The sequence below is a fragment of the Mobula hypostoma genome, chromosome 12, assembly GCF_963921235.1.
Source record: "Mobula hypostoma chromosome 12, sMobHyp1.1, whole genome shotgun sequence".
In the NCBI taxonomy this organism is placed as follows: domain Eukaryota; kingdom Metazoa; phylum Chordata; class Chondrichthyes; order Myliobatiformes; family Myliobatidae; genus Mobula; species Mobula hypostoma.
In genome coordinates this window covers 16,264,858-16,284,968 of record NC_086108.1, presented here as the reverse complement: position 1 = coordinate 16,284,968, position 20,111 = coordinate 16,264,858, and the positions used below count along the sequence as shown (strand labels likewise).

Sequence of the window (20,111 nt, the reverse complement as noted above, 5' to 3'; positions counted from 1 at the left end):
ATACTATCATCTTTCATAGCTATTATAGAAAAGTATGACTGCTATGGGCAAATGTGGATCCTTCATAGAGAGTGGGGAATTTATGCAACGTGCAGTCTACTGGAAACTCATAAGGTCAAGCAGCATGTGGGAGAAAGGAAATTGGGACAGTCTGGATTGAAATTCTGTACCAGGACTGAGAGTGGAGAGTTGAGATGGCCAGCATAGAGAGAAGGGGGTAACCTACCAGTAATAATAAAATGACAAATTTGTTTCATAGAAGTAATCTAAACTCCCAGAAATACTAAATTCATTTTGAGAGAACTAGAATGTAAAAACAACAATATAATGCTGAGACTTCATAAGTCTTTGGTTACAGTAGATCACATTTGGAGTGTTGCATCATGATAATGAGGGACACTGCTGAAAAATGTAAAGTCACCACATTGGTATAATCCATCTCATTTTACTAATTATAGACAGGGTGCTAATTCACCAGAATTCATCCTTGCAGCTTTTTGTGTGTGATGAATTTTTCTACATGAGGTGAATGTCAGTTTTGTAACCATAGTAGAATGTGCACAAGCCTTCAAGATCATAGCTGTCAGAATCAGCTTTATTATGACTGAAATATGTCATGAAATTTGTTTTTGCAGTAGATATATTTATAGATCGTGTGTGTTGTGCAAAAAGAGAGCAAAAATTTGAGGTAGTGTTCAGGGATTTACTGTCCATTCAGAAGTCTGACGGGGAGGGGAAGAAGCTGTTCCTAAAACTGTGTGTATATGTGTCTGTCTTCAGGCTCTAGTACCTCCTCTCTGATTGTTGTGATGTGAGATGTGATGTCTGGTACCAGGTTTTTGCATCATCCAGTGCTCTTAGCTATTTCTTAATCTTCAGTTGTCTGAAGACTGGCTTCTTGGAAGGTGACTTAAGGTGAAACATCTGGAGCTGGCTCACCTACTCAGCACTTCTGAATATAGATGCAAATACTTCAGCCTTTGCTTACATGCTACGTTCAGCAGCCAGTGAAGATGTTAATATTCTTTGAGTCTTTCCTGTTGTTAACTACTTGATAATCAACCTAGAATCACAACTAGATGTGGTGGGATTAGATATAGTTGGATCATTGTGGAATTTATTAGCTCTCCCAGATGCCTTATTTGCATTTTTGTAATCTGTTTCAACAGATTGGTACCGTCATTCAATTTTATTTTAATATTTGGAAACAGTTTGTTTCAATTTGCTGATGTAAAGCTTACCTGATTGATGTATCCATAATTAAATGTTGTTGCACGCCACACAAAAAATATAATTGTCCTATATTTTTGTTAACAACATATTGAATATGTCAAAATGCTTCCACTGACTCAAATTGTGACATCAAATAAGAGATGGTTCTGTGGTTTTTGAGCCCTTGTTCGAAGTGGTCTGTTAGATTTGCGGTATCTTTCACAACCTGTTCTATTTCATTCATTCACTTGCTGTCAATATGGGTGCCACTGAAAGATCAGCATGTATTTTCAGCCTAGTTCCCCAGGGAACAAGGGAAGATGGTGTCATGCCATGCCATTTAACAACTGAGATCTACAGTGCTATTAGGGTGTTCCAGGATTTAGACCTAGTTGAAGGAACAGTGATAATTGAAGTGATTATATAACTCGCAGGGGAACCTTTAGGAAGCAAGGTGCCCATGAGGTTGCTGCTGTTGTTCACAGCTGTAGAGGTTGCAGATTTGTGACGTGCTGTCAGAATAACTAAGGAGAGTAACTGCATTGCATTTTGTAGATGCTGGTGATAGACAAGTGAATGTTCAGGAAAGCGAATCTCTTGTATTCTGTGTAGTCATTGTTGGTACTGGTTGTATAAAAGCCAGCACTCCAAAATGTCTTTTAGTAAAAATTTGATGGTATGTGCTGCTGGTGTTAGATGTTTGAAGTCATCGTTGTGCAGCTCGGATATGCAGAGCTCTGCAGTGCCGTAGAGTGATGTGTTCAGACCTACTATTCCATGCTTGATGAAAGGTAAATTATGATGAGGCAAATATCCGTTGATTCCTCACATTAAGGAATAAATTTTCAAGTAGTGGTTTCCTTAAACATTTGGCCAATTTCCTATTTTTTCAATGCATTGGTCAGAAGTAATATATAATGGTATGTCACCTATATAGACATGACAGTGCAACTCAGTAGTACATGATATGGTATCTGTTTCATTATGTTACTTTTCATCAGTAATGTTTTTAGTTTTGCAGAATGCCACAGTTCCAAAAATAAAAAAGGAGAAAGATATCCTATGTCCAATATACTGTATATCCAGCTCAATTGCCATTGTCAGATGTGCAAAAATTAGAATTTCTGGAAAGTGATATAAGGAGTATTGAAAGAAACAGTCAGTTTATCCTTTGCTAAAAATCAGTAACTGGTAGCTGGGCATAGATTTGAGTAGGTACATTTAATGTAAGAGAAATGTGTACATCCTGAAATTCCTTTTCTTTTCAAATATCCATGAAAACAGAGGAGTGCCCCAAAGAATGAATGACAGTTAAATGTTAGAACCCCAAAGCCCCCCCAACTCCCCTCTTCCACGCGTAAGCAGCAGCAAGCAAAAAAAAACCCAGCCCCCACCAGCAAAAAAAGCATCAGCACCCCCACCGAGAACTCAAGTGTGCAACAAAGCATCAATAAAGACACAGACTTGCAGTACCCCAAGATTACTCGTTCACCCAGTATTCGACATACCACAGGCTCTCTCTCCCTAATAAGGGTAAAAGGGGTATCCCCATTTCACAGCGAAAGGGGAGACATAACAAAACAATTTGCCAATTTATGATGTTAAAAGTCTGTTGCGTTGCTTTTTCTGAGCTCTGTGCCTGAAAAACTCAAGCCTCTGGGCACGCAGCCAGCTTACAATCTTCCGTCTCATGTGACACATCAGACAGCGGCACCAGCCTCGAGTCCACCCACCTCCAGAGCCACGAAAATCCAGCACCCTGAAGGCGCGCTAGTCTTCCAGGCTGCATCCTTGGCATGTCGAAAAGCGGCCATTTGTAAGGCCCTGAGAGCAGGTCCCGTTTCCACAAAGAACTGAAGTCAGTGTGTAACTCAATCTGGGATAGTGTTTTACTTACTCCAGTAGGTCATTTGATAAAATTGCATTGGAGATGTACTCAAATGGAATGAGATGGGGCAGTCAGCTCTTTCCTTCACCAGTTGCAAGAATGAATATATCAATGAGCAGCCAGTTAGTTCACCTGAGCACTGAGGAACTATAGATTCAGATTCCAAAGATAACATACTTTAAGCCTCATTGTTGGCTTGCAGTGTGTGAATGATTGATAGTTGTGATATCAGTCTCTGTCTTTCTTCACTCTCCTCCTCCCCCCGCCCCCACTACCAAGAAAAAGAAAGATTGGAACTGATGTTGGCTTGGAGTGAGGTAAAAGTGTAATTTGAAGTCCTAGAATTTCTCCATGCAGGAGTCTGATTGGATTGAGAAGGGTAAAAAGAATTTGAATGCCAAATGGCTTTATGCTGTTAGTGGTATTTCTGCTTAAGTTGCAAGGTTATCTTAACAGGAAAAAGTATTTGGGGAAATACTCAGCTGTTGTCCTTTTTTTTCCTCTTTTGCCTCTTTTGCTTTAGACACTGCTCTCCTGTCCACTACTTCTTCTCTGTCTTTACGTCTCACCACTGGGCCTCTCTCAGTGTCTGTTTCCCTAATCTACATCCCAAATTCCAGCTGTACATCTACAACCAGCTGGTCAGGTACTGTGCACTCTCTGCTTCTCACTGATCAAGCATGCTGCCTTCCATCTAATGCAAGTGGGGTTGGGGTGGTGGGAGGAGGAGTGGAGTGATTTGTGCTGAGACATAGAATTGATCTGTACCTCATTTGTGGCTTTGAGTAGATGCACCAAGCTACTGTTTGAAATTAATAAGCAGACTTCAAAGATTAATTATAATTAAACTGTGCTTATTAAAGGCATCAAAATTGCACAAACATTTTAAGCTACTATAAGACCATAAGAAATAGGAGCAGAAGTAGGCCATTTGGCCCATCGATTCTGCTCCACCATTCAATGATGGGCTGATCCAATTCTTTCAGTCATCCCCACTCCCCTGCCTTCTCCCCATCCCCTTTGATGACCTGGCTAATTAAGTCATAGTCATACTTTATCAATCCCGGGGGAAATTGGTTGTCTGACCCTCCAAGGGAGGAGTTGCAAAGTTTGATGGCCACAGGCAGGAATGACTTCCTATGACGCACAGTGCTGCATCTCGGTGGAATGAGTCTCTGGCTGAATGTACTCCTGTGCCCACCCAGTACATTATGTAGTGGATGGGAGACATTGACCAAGATCGCATGCAACTTAGACAGCATCCTCTTTTCAGAGACCACCGTGAGAGAGTCCAGTTGCATCCCCACAACATCACTGGCCTATTTATCTATCTCTGCCTTAAGAAACCCAATGACTTGGCCGCCACAACTGCTTGTGGCAACAAATTGCTCATGCTAACAGAACAATTTTACTTGAGGTTCTTAAGCAATTAAGCTCAAGTTACACTTAATTGCACCTAGGCATTTCAGTTAATCCCATTTCCCCTTTACTAACCCAACTATGTCTGAGGCTGCCTATCTGTTTTCCTTTTTAAGATCTCTGTCACCTTTGCACCATGTGTCCCATAAGCCTTGTGCATCCAACAAGTAGAAACAGCTTTTCTTTCCTTTTATTTAAAGCTATCATAAGCATATACACTTTCTTGAAATCTCTTCTCAACCTTCTTTGCTCCAAGGGAAAAACAACCTCAGCTTCTTCAGTCTAACCTTACAGCTACAATCCCTCAACTCTGCAAATATTCTAGTAAATCTCCTTTGCACCATTTTAAGGACATTCAGATTTTCCCAAACTATAGTGACCCAACTATATGCAATACTTTGAGTTGTAGCCCAATTCAAGTTTTATAAAGGTTCAGATCTCATTTAGTACCTTTTATTTATGAAGCCAAATGTTCCATCTGCTTTGCAAGCTACTACCTCTGTCATATCACCTTTAAAAATCAGTTCACCTAAATCTCAGAGGCCTTCTGGTCCTGAAAAATTGTGAAATCATCTATATTGCCTGTCCAAATCCCCTCTGCCAAAGTACGTATCCCCACATTTTGCAAGTAAATTCCACCTGTCACTAATTTACTCCCTCGCTCTTTGCTGCTTCTCTGTAGACAAATAGATAGAGTAGGCAAATTTCCAAATTATCAGTTATCTAGTATAAAGTTATTTAGATACATCAAATAAAACAGTGTTCCTGCACTGACACTTGGGATCACCAGCACCACCTGTCAAAAGTAGCACTTTACCATAATTTTATTGTTTATTGCCCTTTAGTCAATTGTTATCCAAGCTCACACTAGCCCTCTTATTCAGTGATTATTCAGATTGTTAATCATTTATGCATGTCCTTAGTTGGATATTTGTGTTAAAAGCCATGCAAGCAACCAAACACATTCTTTGCAACTTTTCAATACTGATCTATCTTTTACAAATCAGTTCTGCATTATAACCAAAATCTCCTGTGCACTCTGGCTTGTTTTTCCATTAACATTCTCAATTGGTTTCTTTGCTTCAGTGTGAATAATGTCCATCTGGTTTTGCATAAATGCCATCTCTTTCCACCAAGCATGAAGAATATTTTGTAGTTATTTGCCTCAAAGAACCAGTGAATGAACAAGTTGAAATGTTCCCATCAAGGAACGTGTGACCATGTGAAAAGAATTTGGTGCTATACTTCCACTGAGTACAAAGGGGAAGAGCTATAAGGATCCTCAAACCAATTCTGAAGAATATTTAATGGAAATAATGCTATTGTTAACATTTGCTATGACTAGTGATAATGATTTCAAAGCTGCAACTTTCTGCATTGGTAAGATGGACACATCTTTTTCAAAACAAAACTCTTGAGTGATACCAAAAGTATAATTCAAAATTAGAGATGACCATGGCTTAACTGCATTAATAAGGAAATGTGTCAAAATAGTCCAAACATTCCAGAATTGGATGGATAAAGCTGGGATTTTTTTAAAATCCAGTGTTCCGTAAGAAAAAGTTACGATGAATCATTAACATAAGGGTACAGTTTGAAAGATACTCGGTAGACATTTCAGAAGTTTTGGCTTCATAGAATCATAGAGTAGTACAACACAGAACAAGCCCTTTGACCCATCTAGTTCATGCCAAACTATTTAAACAGCCTACTCCTACTAATCTGCACCAGGACCATAGCCCTCAATATCTCTACTGTCCATGCACCTATCCAAACTTAAATTATGAAATCGAGCTTGCATGCAACACTTGAGCTGGCAGATCGTTCTACGCTCTTACAGTCCTCTGAGTGAAGATCTTTCCTGTCAGGTTCACCTTAAAATCTTCACCTTTCACCCTTAACCCATGACCTTAGTCGTAGTCCCACCCAACCTCAATGGAAAAAACCTGCTTGCATTTACCCTGTCTATGCACCTCATAATTTTGTATACCTCTTTCAAACCTCCCCTCAATTTTTTACATTCCAAGGAATAAAATCCTAACCAATTCAATCTTTCCTTATAATTCAGGTTCTCCAGTACCAGCAACATCCTTGTAAATAAGATTGAAAGAGTACCAAGAAAATTTATATCTTTCCTATTGGTAGGTGACCAAAATTGCACACAATATTCCGAATTAGGCTTCACCAATGTCTTATACAACTTCAACATAACATCCTATCTCCTGTATTCAGTAGCTTGATTTATGAAGGCCAACGTCCCAAAAGCTGTCCTTACGACTGTATCTACCTTTGTTGCCACTTTCAATGAATTATGGGCCTATATTTCCAGATGCCTTTGTTCTACTACACTCCTTAGTGCCGTACTGTTCACTGTGTAAGACCTACCCTGGTTGGTCCTACTGAAATGCAATACCTCACACTTGTTTGCATTAAATTCCATCTGCCATTTTTCAGCCCATTTTTCCAGCTGGTCAAGATCCCACAGCAAACTCTGATAGTCTTCCTTACATTCCAGTACATCTCCAGTCTTAGCATTATCTGCAAATCTGAAGATCCAGTTAACCACATTATCATCCAAATCATTGATATAGATGACAAACAACAGACCCAACACTGATTCCCAGCCACACTCCACTAGTCACAGGCCTCCAGTAAGAGAGGCAGCCATCTACTACCACTCCCTGGTTTCTCACACAAAGCCAATGTCTAATCCAATTTACTATCTCACCTTGAATGCCAAGTGACTGAACTTTCTTGACCAACCTCCCACGCAGAACCTTGTAAAAAGCCTTGCTAAAGTCCATGTAACAACATCCACTGTCTTACTTTCATCAGCTTTCTTGGTAACTTCCTCAAAAAAAAACTGAGATTGGTTAGACACAGCCTACCACACACAAGCCATGCTGACTATCCCTAATTAGTCCATGTCTATCCAAATACTCGTATATACAGTCCCCGAGAATACCTTCTAATAACTTTCCCACTACTAATGCCAGGCTCACCAACCTGGTTCATTTTTAGAGCCTTCCTTAAACAGTGGAACAACATTAGCTATCCTCCAATGCTCCGGTACCTCACCTGTTGTTAAGGGTGATTTAAATATCTCTGTTAGGACCCCCGCAATTGCTACACAAGCCTCCCGTAGGCTCCATGGGAACCTATATACATTAGGAAATTAAATGCAGTTGCTATCACTATAAATGGCAAAAATGCTTTTCTAAAACCCAGGAAATTGATTCAATTTTTATTCACTCTTGTGAAAGAATTTAAATAGGAGCTACCACTTTAATATCTCGATTCATTAAAAAAAAATTGAGGTTAATTGGGTTGCTCTGAAGCATTATTATCCTAAAGATACGCTTATTGCTGAAAACGACACCATGCCAGTTCACACTGTTCTGAAATAATTCCAGGCAATACACTTGCTCTGTAAATTTGTCACAGCCATTACAGCCTTGTGTTCTCACCTCAACTTTTCTCATCACATCCCAGAGCTACTCTATCACTACCACCAGCTAGCAGACTATTCTCCGACAACTCTACCTCTTCAAGTTGTGTTCACATTATGTGCTAAGTTTATGATTATGATGAACATTGCAAATCCTTCCAGGGAATCCGATTGTAATTTAAGTAACAGCACATGCAATTTAAATTCTGAAATTGTGTGAAGTAAGCCCATCGTGGATGTAAATGATAAGTGTAGCATTTAACTAGTGGCTTTATATATTAGACCTACATGAGCATTTAGTAAGTCTCAAAGTGCTATCTTCTTGTAAGGTCAGGGGGTTTCCAACTTTTAAATACATATTTTATAGATACTAGAATAATAGGCATAATTAGTGATCAAAGCTGATAATGAAAAAAGGCCAAGATTTGCACTTAAGCATCTAATTCTGGGTAAGAGACTTCTCATGCACAAGCGCAAGGGTTGGCTGGCATTCTGCTTAGTGAAATATAACCATTTTAAATATAATGTCCTTGAGTAACCAAAATGAGGTACCATAATTCTGCTCGTGCCCAAAATATACCCACTTTCTGGGATTTGATATATTCCAGACTATTTTCAATGCTCAATAAAGGTCATTATCATTTGTTTTGACGGTGAAGCTGCAATTGTGATAAAGTGGGTTAGTAACAGGGTAATTTTAGCTACTACTTGATCGATTAACCTGGCAATGTAAGGTGAAATCCAGGTGGTAGGGACGTTAGCACTAATGCCATCAAGGTTCCTGTTATCCCCACAAGATCACAACTGAAGCTAGGTTAAAGAATGGGATTCAGCTTGGAAGATGGTGTCATGCAGTGATAGTTTTCAGTAGCATCACTGGGTCAGTAAAGACATTATGCTTAATGTTTTATATGCAGTATTGAGAGCACTGCTGTCATGTTGTAGAATATCTGAATTGTACCCTGAAATTTATGGATAGTTAAACTATGATTCAAACATAATGGCAAGTTGAAAATGTAAGAATTAAAACTGAGCTGTAGGTAAGACATTTGTACAAATAAATTACGGTAGATTACTGACATTTTCCTGTGCTTGCTCTCTCCCTTTTTCTTTTGCTTGTATCACTGTTGTTTCCATTAGGTTTCTCACCAAGCGAGAGCAAAAGCTGATGCATCGGCGTCGGCATGCAGAGGAGTTACTTGAGTGGAAAAGACGGCTTGATGCTGAGGAAGCTGAGATCCGGCAGATGGAAAAACTAGCCCTGGCTGCATGGAACAAGGAGCTAAAACCAAAGGTGTCAAGGAGAGAATCAAATGAAAGAAGTCCAGGGGGTAAAGGTAAGTGTATGAATCATTATTCCCTTAGCAAGAGTTACCAAACTCTGAATTTCGTTTATCTCAGAGGCTTTAAGCTGCCTCAAAAAGATAGGAAATGCGCACCAATGAGCAGAAGTGTGTAAAAGTATATAATTTTCTCCTCTTTTTATAATCACTAATAAGTGACCAAATAAATTTGATGTCTATCTTAAGATCATTTTCCAAACTGCATGTATTTCTACTGTGGCACAACTTATCAATAATCCTCATGGAGAAATTCTTTGTTTACATACCTGCACCTTATAATTTCAAGTAGATGGCTGCATGCAGGTGTCAACAAATTCAGTATATTTCTTCCGGGCATGCGTTTGCTCCCATGCAGAGGTATCTGTATACTTTATCTGCAGGAAGTCTGTTCTTATGCCTTTCAGATAACAAGGAATTATTAAGATTTATTTATTTGTTTGTTTATTATTGAAATACAGCACCGAGTAAGCCCTTCGAGCCTCGCTGCCCTGATTTAACCCTAACCTAATCATGTGACAATTTACAATGGCCAATTAACACACCAACCGGAGAACCCGTAGGAAACCATCATGCATGGGGAGAAAGTACTAACTCCTTACAGACAGTGATGGGAATTGAAGTAAAGCTTTGTGCTAACCACTATACTACCGTGCCACCCTAATTATGAATACATGAGCTGTTTTGTGTTAAGGGAGTTATTTGATAGATGCTGAATTCACATGGATCTTTGAGCATTTGGCCATTGTATATGCACCTCTCGCTGATGAATCAGTTTACTTTTGCACTACAGAATTTAAAGGGAGTCGATACTAAAAGATTCATTCATTCCATTTATTATAGAACATAGAAATTTACAGTACATTACAGGTCCTCCTGTAGAATTTCCCTAGCGCATAGCCCTCTATTTTTCTAAGCTCCATGTACCTATCTAAGAGTCTCTTAAAAGACTCTATTTTATCCGCTTCTACCACCACTGCCGGCAGTGCATTCCGCACACTCACCACCGTCTGTGTTTTTAAAATAAAACAACTTACCCCTGACAATCCCTTGGTACCTATTTCCAAGCACCTTAAAACTATCCCCCCTTGTGCTAGCCATTTCAGCCCTGGGAAAAAGCCTCTGGCTATCCACACAATCAATGCCTCTCATCATCTTATACACCTCTATCAGAACACCTCTCATCCTCTGTCGCTCCAAGGAGAAAGGCCAAGTTCACTCAACCTATTCTCATAAGGTACACCCTCCAATTCAGGCAACATCCTTGTAAATCTCCTCTGCAATTTCTCTGTAGTATTCACATCCTTCCTGATTGTCCTTCTAATTTGGAAGGAACAACAATCAGCTTTGCTAACAAGGATTTAGTATTATCATGAGTGTTCATCTTTTCTCTAGACACAGCCAGTGAGGAAGAATGCTCAGCACCATCCCAATCTCACCTCCACAGTGACAGCTCTATTCCATTTGAAGTTGGAAGCCCACTTGCACAGACTGTGCAGTCGGCATCAGCAGTCCTCCGAACATCCACCAGCCCTGAGCACAGTGTTTTCACAGACGATGGTTATTCTCAGGACTTTGAAACTATTGCAACACCTAGCAAGCAGGTAAGAAAGTTGATATAAGTAAGTTTTATTTAAGAAAAAGCTCTTAAAATAATAGTTTTCTAACTATCCAACGATAAATGGATTGCTGAGTTTAGTATGAGAGCGATACAGAGATGAAGGTCACTGTCTTCAGTCTAGATCTGTCCTGATTTAGTTGATTACAGAATGGGATAGTTAGCCTTTGTCTGCTGCCCATTATGCCACTGGCATTTAGGATAGCAGTGAAAGTCCTCCATCTCTGGTAATGTTCAGGGCTATTTCATCATGTCAGTAGCTTCCTCTTGGTTTTTACTACTGTCAATCATGCAAGTCCCAGGTGGAGACTCAAGGATACCATCATATTCAGATGTAGCAATGAATTCTTCATTGCTGTTTCTCTAACAGTTCTGTTTTGCCAGCCAACTTTTGCCTTCAAAAATCTCAACACCAGAACAAGTCGAAGATGCTGATTTGTTTTTATACTTTACATAAAACTTAAAAAGAAGCGTGCTGTATAACCTTTTAATGAAAGATAGCATCGTAGGTGGAGACTGAAAGTCTGCTGTTGTTTGATTTTGTTCAGTACCTGATTCAAGCATTCTCCCAATGTTGCTGAGCTGCTTTTGTTACCCTGCACACATTATATTTTAATGATATTAATGTTATGTAATAATTTTACTGTTAAGTACATGTGTGACGAACAAGTGGAAGACAAAGACTGCTTACCGGTAGAACATAAATTCAGAGTCGGATATGATGGCAATCCCAGGCTGTCGTTATTAATTATTCCAAAATCCGAAAAAATCCAAAACACTTCCGACCCCAAGCATTTTGGATAAGGGGTACTCGACCTGTATTTGCATTCAACATTTAAGGCACTTGGAAACAAGAAAAACATTCAGTGTCTTCACTTTGTCTGAAATAAGAGTAGAACATAAGACCATAACATAATGAATACACAGCAGATCAGGCAGCATCTGTGGAAAGAAAGTTGCTTCTTTAGGTCAGAGACCCTTGAGTTCTGATGAAGGGTCTCTGATGTGAAATGCTAATTTTGTTTTTTTCCCTCATCCCACACATCAAGCCTGACCTGCTGAGTATTTACTGTATTTTCTGTGCTTTGTTTCCTTCACGTTCTTTTTGATCGTTTAATTGACTCCATTGTACTTGCCTTTGTGCTTATCGAATATCTAGCAACTTCAGTCCTGAAATTTCACTTTTTTTCTTGAAAACTATAACTTTGAGATAGTGTTCTCCTTATTCTGGATTGCACTGCCTAAGGAATTGTTTTCTGTGCATCTTATTGAATTCTCTTGCAGTTAGAGTGCACAACACAGAAATATGTCCTACCCTCCATGTCAATATCGACCAAGCGTCTTTCTATAGTAATCCTATTTACCAGCACATGTGGTTGGATGCTTTGGCGATTCAAGTGCTCATCTAAATGCTGTATAGATATAATGAGTATACCCACCTCCACCTCCAACTTCACCGCAGGCAGAGCAGCACAAATTCCAATTAGACTCTGGTAAAAAAACATTTTTCAAATCTTCTCGTCAACTTAAATCTACATTGCCTGGAATACATACCTTGGCCGTGGGGAAAAGCTTCTTAATATTTACCCATCTTTGCTCCTCCTAATTTAGTACACCTCTGTTAGGTCTTCTTCAAGGAGGACACACCCAGCCTATCTACTTTCTCCTCAAAACTCAAATAGTCCATCTTAGGTAGCATTCTAGAAAATCTCTTCTGCACCCTCACCTCTACACTCTCATATTTCCTATAATGTAGTGACCAATAATAGGTTTTGGGAACAGTTCGGTTATGGTGAAGTTATCCCCTCTGGTTCAAGAGACTGATGGTTGAGGGGTAATAATTGTTCCTGAATGTGGTGGTTTGACTCCTGAGGCCAATGTACCACCTTCCTGATGGCAGCAGTGAGAAGAGAGCATGACCTGTAAGCCCCTTATGATGGATGCTGCTTTCCTGTGACAGTGCTCCATGCAGATGTGCTTAGTGGTACTTATAGAATTTTCCCTTCAAGGGCATTGATGTTTCAAGGACTGTAATGCAGCCAGTTAATCAGAGTTTGTCAAAGTTTTTGGTGTCATGCTAAATCTTGGCAAACTTTTAAGGAAGTAGAGGTGCTGCTGTACTTTCTTTATAATTACACATGCACTGGACCCAGGGCAGGTCCTCAGAAATGATAACACAGAGGAATTTAAAGTTGCTGACTCTTCCCACCTCTGATCCTCCAGTGAGGACTGGCTAATGTACCTCTGGTTTCCTCCTGAAGTCACTATTTATATCCAATTCATCCTCCTTTTTAACATCTTGCACAGATTGTCTCTTTGGTCTCTGGGCCCCACTCTTTCTCAGGTTGTTGGCTTGCTTTCAATATACTTATAAAATGCCTTCAAATTCTCTCAATTTGACTGAATTAAGCATCCAAACCCATATTTCCTCCATCACTAATACACTGTTGGATCCACCTGTCTCAATTCATTAGTTGCTGAAATCTTGTAGACCAATCTGTTCAACAGCATTCCTGTTTGGCCTTGCATCTTCTACCTTTGAACAAACTTCAAAATTTTGTCACATGTTCAAACTTGCCCAAGGTTTTGTTTGCCTATTACCCCTGTATTTACTGACTACTCATTTTTGGTCCTGATCCCTTGGTTTTAATTTTTCCTAAGCAGCACTATACCCTTCCTCTTGCTGTCTCTATAATGAGCACCTCTAAACCTAATAACCACTCTTAATTTTAGATAATTGTACACTAGATTTAATGACTGTCATCATGCTTTCAGTTACCTAGTCCCTAAGACCTAGAATACCTTCTAACAAATTGCTTCTTTAAGGCTATCAGTAAAGCTACTACTTTAACATAGTATTTGATTGCCCAAAGTATGTAATGTAGTTCAGTCTTTTTTTATAAATTGTTCCTGTAAACTGGGGCATTTAGTTTTACAAAAATACTTCGTTAATTTCTCAGCAGTGTCCAGTTAATCTGTTTTTAATCCTTGGACTCACTTTATACCGCACGCTGTCGGAGCAGTGCTGCCAGAATAATCAAGGACACGACCCACCCAGCCAACACACTTTTCGTCCCTCTTTCCTCCGGGAGAAGGCTCAGGAGCTTGAAGACTCGTATGGCCAGATTTGGGAACAGCTTCTTTCCAACTGTGATAAGACTGCTGAACGGATCCTGACCCGGATCTGGGCCGTACCCTCCAAATATCCAGACCTGCCTCTCCATTTTTTTTGCACTACTTTACTTCCCATTTTCTATTTTCTATTTATGATTTATAATTTAAATGTTTAATATTTACTATTGATTTGTACTCCAGCGAGCGGGAAGCGCAGAATCCAATATCGCTGTGATGATTGTACGTTCTAGTACCAATTGTTTGGCAAGTATAAAGTAATCATGTTGGCAAAGGAGTAATCATCAGTTGAAATATGAAGAACTCCTTTCTATTTACAGTGGTACTGGAGAATTTGTGAAACCTGTGGAATTTTCTGTATTTCTACATAAATATGAGCTAAATTGTGATCAGATCTTCAAGTACAGTGGCATGCAAAGGCTTGGGCACTGCTGGTCAAAATTTCTGTTACTGTGAATAGCTAAGCGAGTAAGAGATGACCTAATTTCCAAAAGGCATAAAGTTAAAGATGACACATTTCTTTAATATTTTAAGCAAGATTGCTTTTTTATTTCCATCTTTTACAGTTTCAAAATAACAAAAAAGGAAAAGGGCCGGAAGCAAAAGTTTGGGCACCCTGCACAGTCAGTACTTAGTAACACCCCCTTTGGCAAGTATCACAGCTTGTGAATGCTTTCTGTAGCCAGCTAAGAGTCTTTCAATTCTTGTTTGGGGGATTTTCGCCCATTCTTCCTTGCAAAAGGCTTCTAGTTCTGTGAGATTCTTGGGCCGTCTTGCATGCACTGCTCTTTTGAGGTCTATCCACAGATGTTTAGGTCAGGGGACCATGAGGGCCATGGCAAAACTTACAGCTTGCGCCTCTTGAGGTAGTCCATTGTGGATTTTGAGGTGTGTTTAGGATCATTATCCTGTTGTAGAAGCCATCCTCTTTCATCTTCAGCTTTTTTTTTACAGACGGTGTGATGTTTGCTTCCAGAATTTGGTGGTATTTAATTGAATTCATTCTTCCCTCTAACAGTGAAATGTTCCCCGTGCCACTGGCTGCAACACAAGCCCAAATCGTGATCGATCCACCCCCGTGCTTAACAGTTGGAGAGGTGTTCTTTTCATGAAATTCTGCACTTTTTTCTCCAAACATACCTTTGCTCATTGTGGCCAAAAAGTTCTATTTTAACTTCATCAGTCCACAGGACTTGTTTCCAAAATGCATCAGATTTGTTTAGATGTTCCTTTGCAAACTTCTGACGCTGAATTTTGTGGTGAGGACGCAGGAAAGGTTTTCTTCTGATGACTCTTCATGAAGGTCATGTTTGTGCAGGTGTTGCTGCACAGTAGAACAGTGCACCACCACTCCAGAGTCTGCTAAATCTTCCTGAAGGTCTTTTGCAGTCAAACAGCGGTTTTGATTTGCCTTTCTAGCAATTCTAACAGCAGTTCTCTCAGAAAGTTTTCTTGGTCTTCCAGACCTCAACTTGACCTCCACCGCTCCTGTTAACTGCCATTTCTTAATTACATTACGAACTGAGGCAACAGCTACCTGAAAACGCTTTGCTGTCTTCTTATAGCCTTCTCCTGCTTTGTGGGCATCATTTATTTTAATTTTCAGAGTGCTTGGCAGCTGCTTAGAGGAGCCCATGGCTGCTGATTGTTGGGACAAGGTTTGAGGAGTCAGGGTATTTATAAAGCTTTGAAATTTGCATCACCTGGCCTTTCCTAACGATGACTGTGAACAAGCCATAGCCCTATCAAGCTAATTAAGGTCTGAGACCTTGGTGAAAGTTATCTGAGAGCTCAAATCCCTTGGGGTGCCCAAACTTCTGCATGGTGTTCCTTTCCTTTTTTTCACTCTAAAATTGTACAAAACAAAAATAATACACTTATCTTGCTTGAAATGTTGAAAAGAATGTTTCATCTTTAACTTTTTCTTTTGGAGATCAGTTCATCTTCTGCTCACTTAACTATTCACAGTAACAGAAATTTTGACCGGGGTACCCAAACTTTTGCATAGAACTCTAAGTCCTAAAGCTAGATAAAGATGTAGCCCCCTGGTAAGCCTCAGGCTCGCTCAGCTCGCTTCCGTCTGAGAAGAACAGCCTTCGGCCCCGCCAAACTGGGTAATCAAGTTTGGGTGGATGCTGCGTGTTGTGTCCCCTGTGTAACATCAGTACCCCGAAATAGCATTCAGTCCACAATGTGCGTTTAAACGAGTAAGATTTTATATTTAAGTATGGGGTTAGTAGAGAACAAAAGAAAAGGAAAACAAATAAAAGGCGGCAATAATCTCATAAACATGTCCAGTGCACAAACGTTGGAGCTCACGGATTCCCGGTTGCTGATCCTCCTTCGCTTGTCATTGACTCCTGGACTCCTGCCCTGAGCCCAGGCCCAGCGGGTCCAGCAACTGTCTCCTCAAGCCACCTCTTCTCTCTTCATCCTCTTCGCGCCTTCTCCCCAAAGCCCGCGCAACTAACAGCTTTCACGCAGACAGAAAGAATAACATCTATCCCAATTGGTTAACAAATGAATACAAGTCCCATTATCACTAATTATAGTCCAAACATACTGCTATAGAGAACCACTGTCTCAACAGTTAACAGTACAGAGAAGCCACTTTATTCACCTTAGCAGTAACATAAAAGAAGAAACCCTTACAAAGAGAATCCAATTAAACAAATAACACAGAATTATACTGTTTCATTTATTAATTGATAAAAATGATCCAATATCACATGTATTTGTGGGAAAAAGTATGTAAACTTTGCTTTCGGTAACTGGTGTAACCTTCTTGTAGAGCAATAACTTTAACCAAACATTTCCGGTAACTTGATCAGTCCTGCACATCAGCTTAGAGGAATTTTAGGCCATTCCTCCTTACGAAACTGCTTCAACTCTTGGATGTTGATGGGCTTCCTTGCATGAACTGCTTGCTTCAGGTCCTTCCACAACATTTCTACAGGATTAAGGGCAGGACTTTGACTTGGCAGTTCCAAACGTGCAATTTCTTCTGTCGTAAATATTCTTTGGTAGGCTGACTTGTGTGTTTAGGATCGTTGTCTTGTTGCATGACCCACTTGCTCTTGAGCTTTAGTTCACGGGTGGATACCCTGACATTTTCCTGTAGAATTTGCTGGGACAATTCAGAATTCATAGTTCCATCAATGTTGGCAAGCCATCCTGGTCTTGAGGCAGCAAAGCAGGCCCAAACCATGACACTGCCACCACCTGTTTCACAGAAGGGATGAGGTTCTTATGTTGGAATGCAGTGTTTACTTTTCAACAAAAATAACGCTTCTCATTTAAACCAAAAAGTTCTATTTGGACTTAACTGTCCATAGAACATTATTCCCATAGCCTTCAGCTTATCCAGATGGTCTTTAGCAAACTTCAGACAGACGGCAATGTTCTTCTTGGAAAGTGGCTTTCTCCTTGCAATCCTGCCATGCCATTGTTGTTCAGTGTTTGCCTGATGATAGACTCATGAACACTGACATTAGCCAATACAGGAGAAGCCTGTACCTTATTAGATGTTACCCTGGAGTTCTTTGTGACTCCAGGGGAGAGTAACAACAGTGTTGAATTATCTCCTTTGGTACACCATCTGCCTGACTGTGGATTGGTGGAGTCCAAACTCTTTAGAAATGGTTTTGTATCCTTTTCCAGCCTGGTGAGCTTCAACAACTTTTTTCCTGAAGTCCTCAGAAATCTTCTTTGATTAAGGCATGGCACACTTCCAAAAACCTGTGTGGTGAAGATCAGAGTTTTATAGTGAAGTCCCAAGTTTATGTTCTTTAATAGGGCAGGACCTCCCACACTCACACCTGATTGTCATCCCATTGATTGAAACTTCTAACTCTAATTTCTCCTTTAAATGAAATGATAATCCTAGAGGTTCACAAACATTTTGCAACAAATAGATGTAATATTGGATCATTTTTCTCAATAAATAAATAAATGAACAAATATAATGTTTTTTATGTTATATATGTAATTGGGTTCTCTTTATCTAGTTTTAGGACTTGGGTGAAGATCTGATCAGATTTTTAGTCATTAATGCAGAGATAGAGAAAATTCTAAAGGGTTCACAAACTTTCTAGCACCCTGTAGGTACTACTGTGGAATCATTAATATCCACCTGACCAGACTGAAAGAATTCTAGAAAATAGGTTTTACAAGGGTTTTAGTTAAATATTTCATCCAAAAGATTAGGCGTGTGCAGAGGCTTAAAATAGCTTTCCTGCACATCTAATCTTTATTTTATCAAATCAGTAAATACTAACAGCTAGGGAACTAATCTATTGCCATTCCCTTGCCCTGTGCAGTCTGCTTCTTCAAATGTGAGTGTCAGTGCAACAAACCAAGATGGTAAGAAGAATAACTCAAGTGCTAGTTTACAGATGAGGTCAGAAGTAAAGTCACGCCAAGGATCCTGCAGCTGGTCTGATGAATCTGTTTCTGTGACACAATCAGGTAAGAAGTTTCTAACAGCTATGTGTGAGCTTTTCAGTATTTATTGAAAATACTTTGTAGGTACTCACAGAATTCCATGTAACCACAGCTAAAATTATAGCACAGTACTGATGGGACAGTCTCAATAAATCCAGTTGCTCATGAAGGGTTGCAATTGTCCACATCAGCAGAATTGTATTCAACTGCAAACTATAATCTCAAGGCCTGGTATATCACTCCTTTTGACCATTACTATCAAGCTAGGGACTAATGCCAGTTCAGTGGCGAGTATAGAAAGAAGTTTTACAAGTTGCAATGAGTGGATCTGAACTGAATAGAGCTGCTACACAAAACCATCAGCTTGTTAAATGGCAAAAGCAGCATGCAGTAAACAGATGCATCACACACAATGCTGGAGGAACTCAGCAGGCCAGACAGCATTAATGGGAAAGAGTAAACAATCGATGTTTCAGGCCGAAAACTTTCAAGACCGGAAAGGAAGGAAGGAGTCAGAATTAGAAAGTAGGGGGAAGGGAAGGAAGAAGTACAAGGTGGTAGGTGATAGGTGATACTGGGAGAGGTGGAGGCGTTGAAGTAAAGAGCTGAGAAGTTGATTGGTGAAAGGGGTAAAGGGTTGGAGTAGGGGGTATTTGATAGGAGAGGATAGAAGACCATTGAAGAAGGGAAGGAGGAGGAGCCCCCGTGGGAGGTGATGGGCAGGTAAGGAGATGAGGTGAGAGAGGGAAACAAGAATGGAGAATGGTGAAGGAGAGGAGGAGGGGGCAATTACTGGAAGTTTGAGAAATTGATGTTTCCATCAGGTTGGAGACTACCCAGACAAAAAAACAAGGTGTAGCTCCTCCAACCTGAGTGTGGCCTCATAGTGACAGTAGACCAATGGGAATTAGAATTGAAATAGCTGGCCACCAGAAAATCCTGCTTTTTGTGGCAGATGGAGCTAAGGTGTTTGAGGAAAGTCTCCCAATCTGGTCTGACCAATATATAGGAGGCAGCACCAGATACAATAGGTGATCCCAACAGACTCACGGGTGAAGTGTCGCCTCGCGTGGAAGGGCTTTTTGAGGCCCTAAGTGGTAGTGAGGAAGGAGGTGTAGGGCAGGTGTGGCCCTTGTTCCGCTTGCAAGGATAAGTGCTAGGAGGGAGATCAGTGGGGAGGGACGAGTGGACAAGGGAGTCAAGTAGGGAGTGATGCCTGTGGAAAGTGGGAGGGAATGAAAGATCTGCTTGGTGGTGGGATCCCTTTGGAGATAGCAGAAGTTTCAGAGAGTTATGTGCTGGATGCAGAGGCTTGTGTTGTGATAGGTGAGGACAAGAGGAACCCTATCCCTCGTGGCAACAGGTGGAAGAGTTGAGGGCAGATTTGTGCAATGTGGTTGAGGGCTGCATTGATGGTGGAGGAAAGGAAGCCCTTTTCTTTGAAGAAGGAGGACATCTCAGTTGTTCTGGAATGAAGAGCTTCATTCTGGGAGCAGATGCAGTGGAGATGGAGGAACTGAGGAAAGGGAATGGCATTTTTGCAAGTGATAGGGTGGAAAGACAGCAACACACATCAAACTTGCTGGTGAATGCAGCAGGCCAGGCAGCATC

The 20,111-nt window shown here is 40.4% G+C and overlaps 1 protein-coding gene across 9 annotated transcripts in view; it reads left to right on the top strand.

Annotated features, from left to right (window-relative positions):
• cep350 (centrosomal protein 350) overlaps window positions 1-20,111 on the top strand; it is a 251,684-nt gene that overhangs the window by 194,226 nt on the left and 37,347 nt on the right. For 6 of the 9 annotated variants that reach the window (XM_063063672.1, XM_063063671.1, XM_063063666.1 and 3 more), the window contains 4 exons: window positions 3,624-3,746; window positions 9,108-9,304; window positions 10,703-10,911; window positions 18,377-18,524. In XM_063063672.1, coding sequence (XP_062919742.1) covers window positions 3,624-3,746; window positions 9,108-9,304; window positions 10,703-10,911; window positions 18,377-18,524 — 677 coding nt within the window. The remainder of the gene's footprint in view (window positions 1-3,623; window positions 3,747-9,107; window positions 9,305-10,702; window positions 10,912-18,376; window positions 18,525-20,111) is intronic. The other 3 variants (XM_063063675.1, XM_063063674.1, XM_063063673.1) reach the window with 2 other exon arrangements.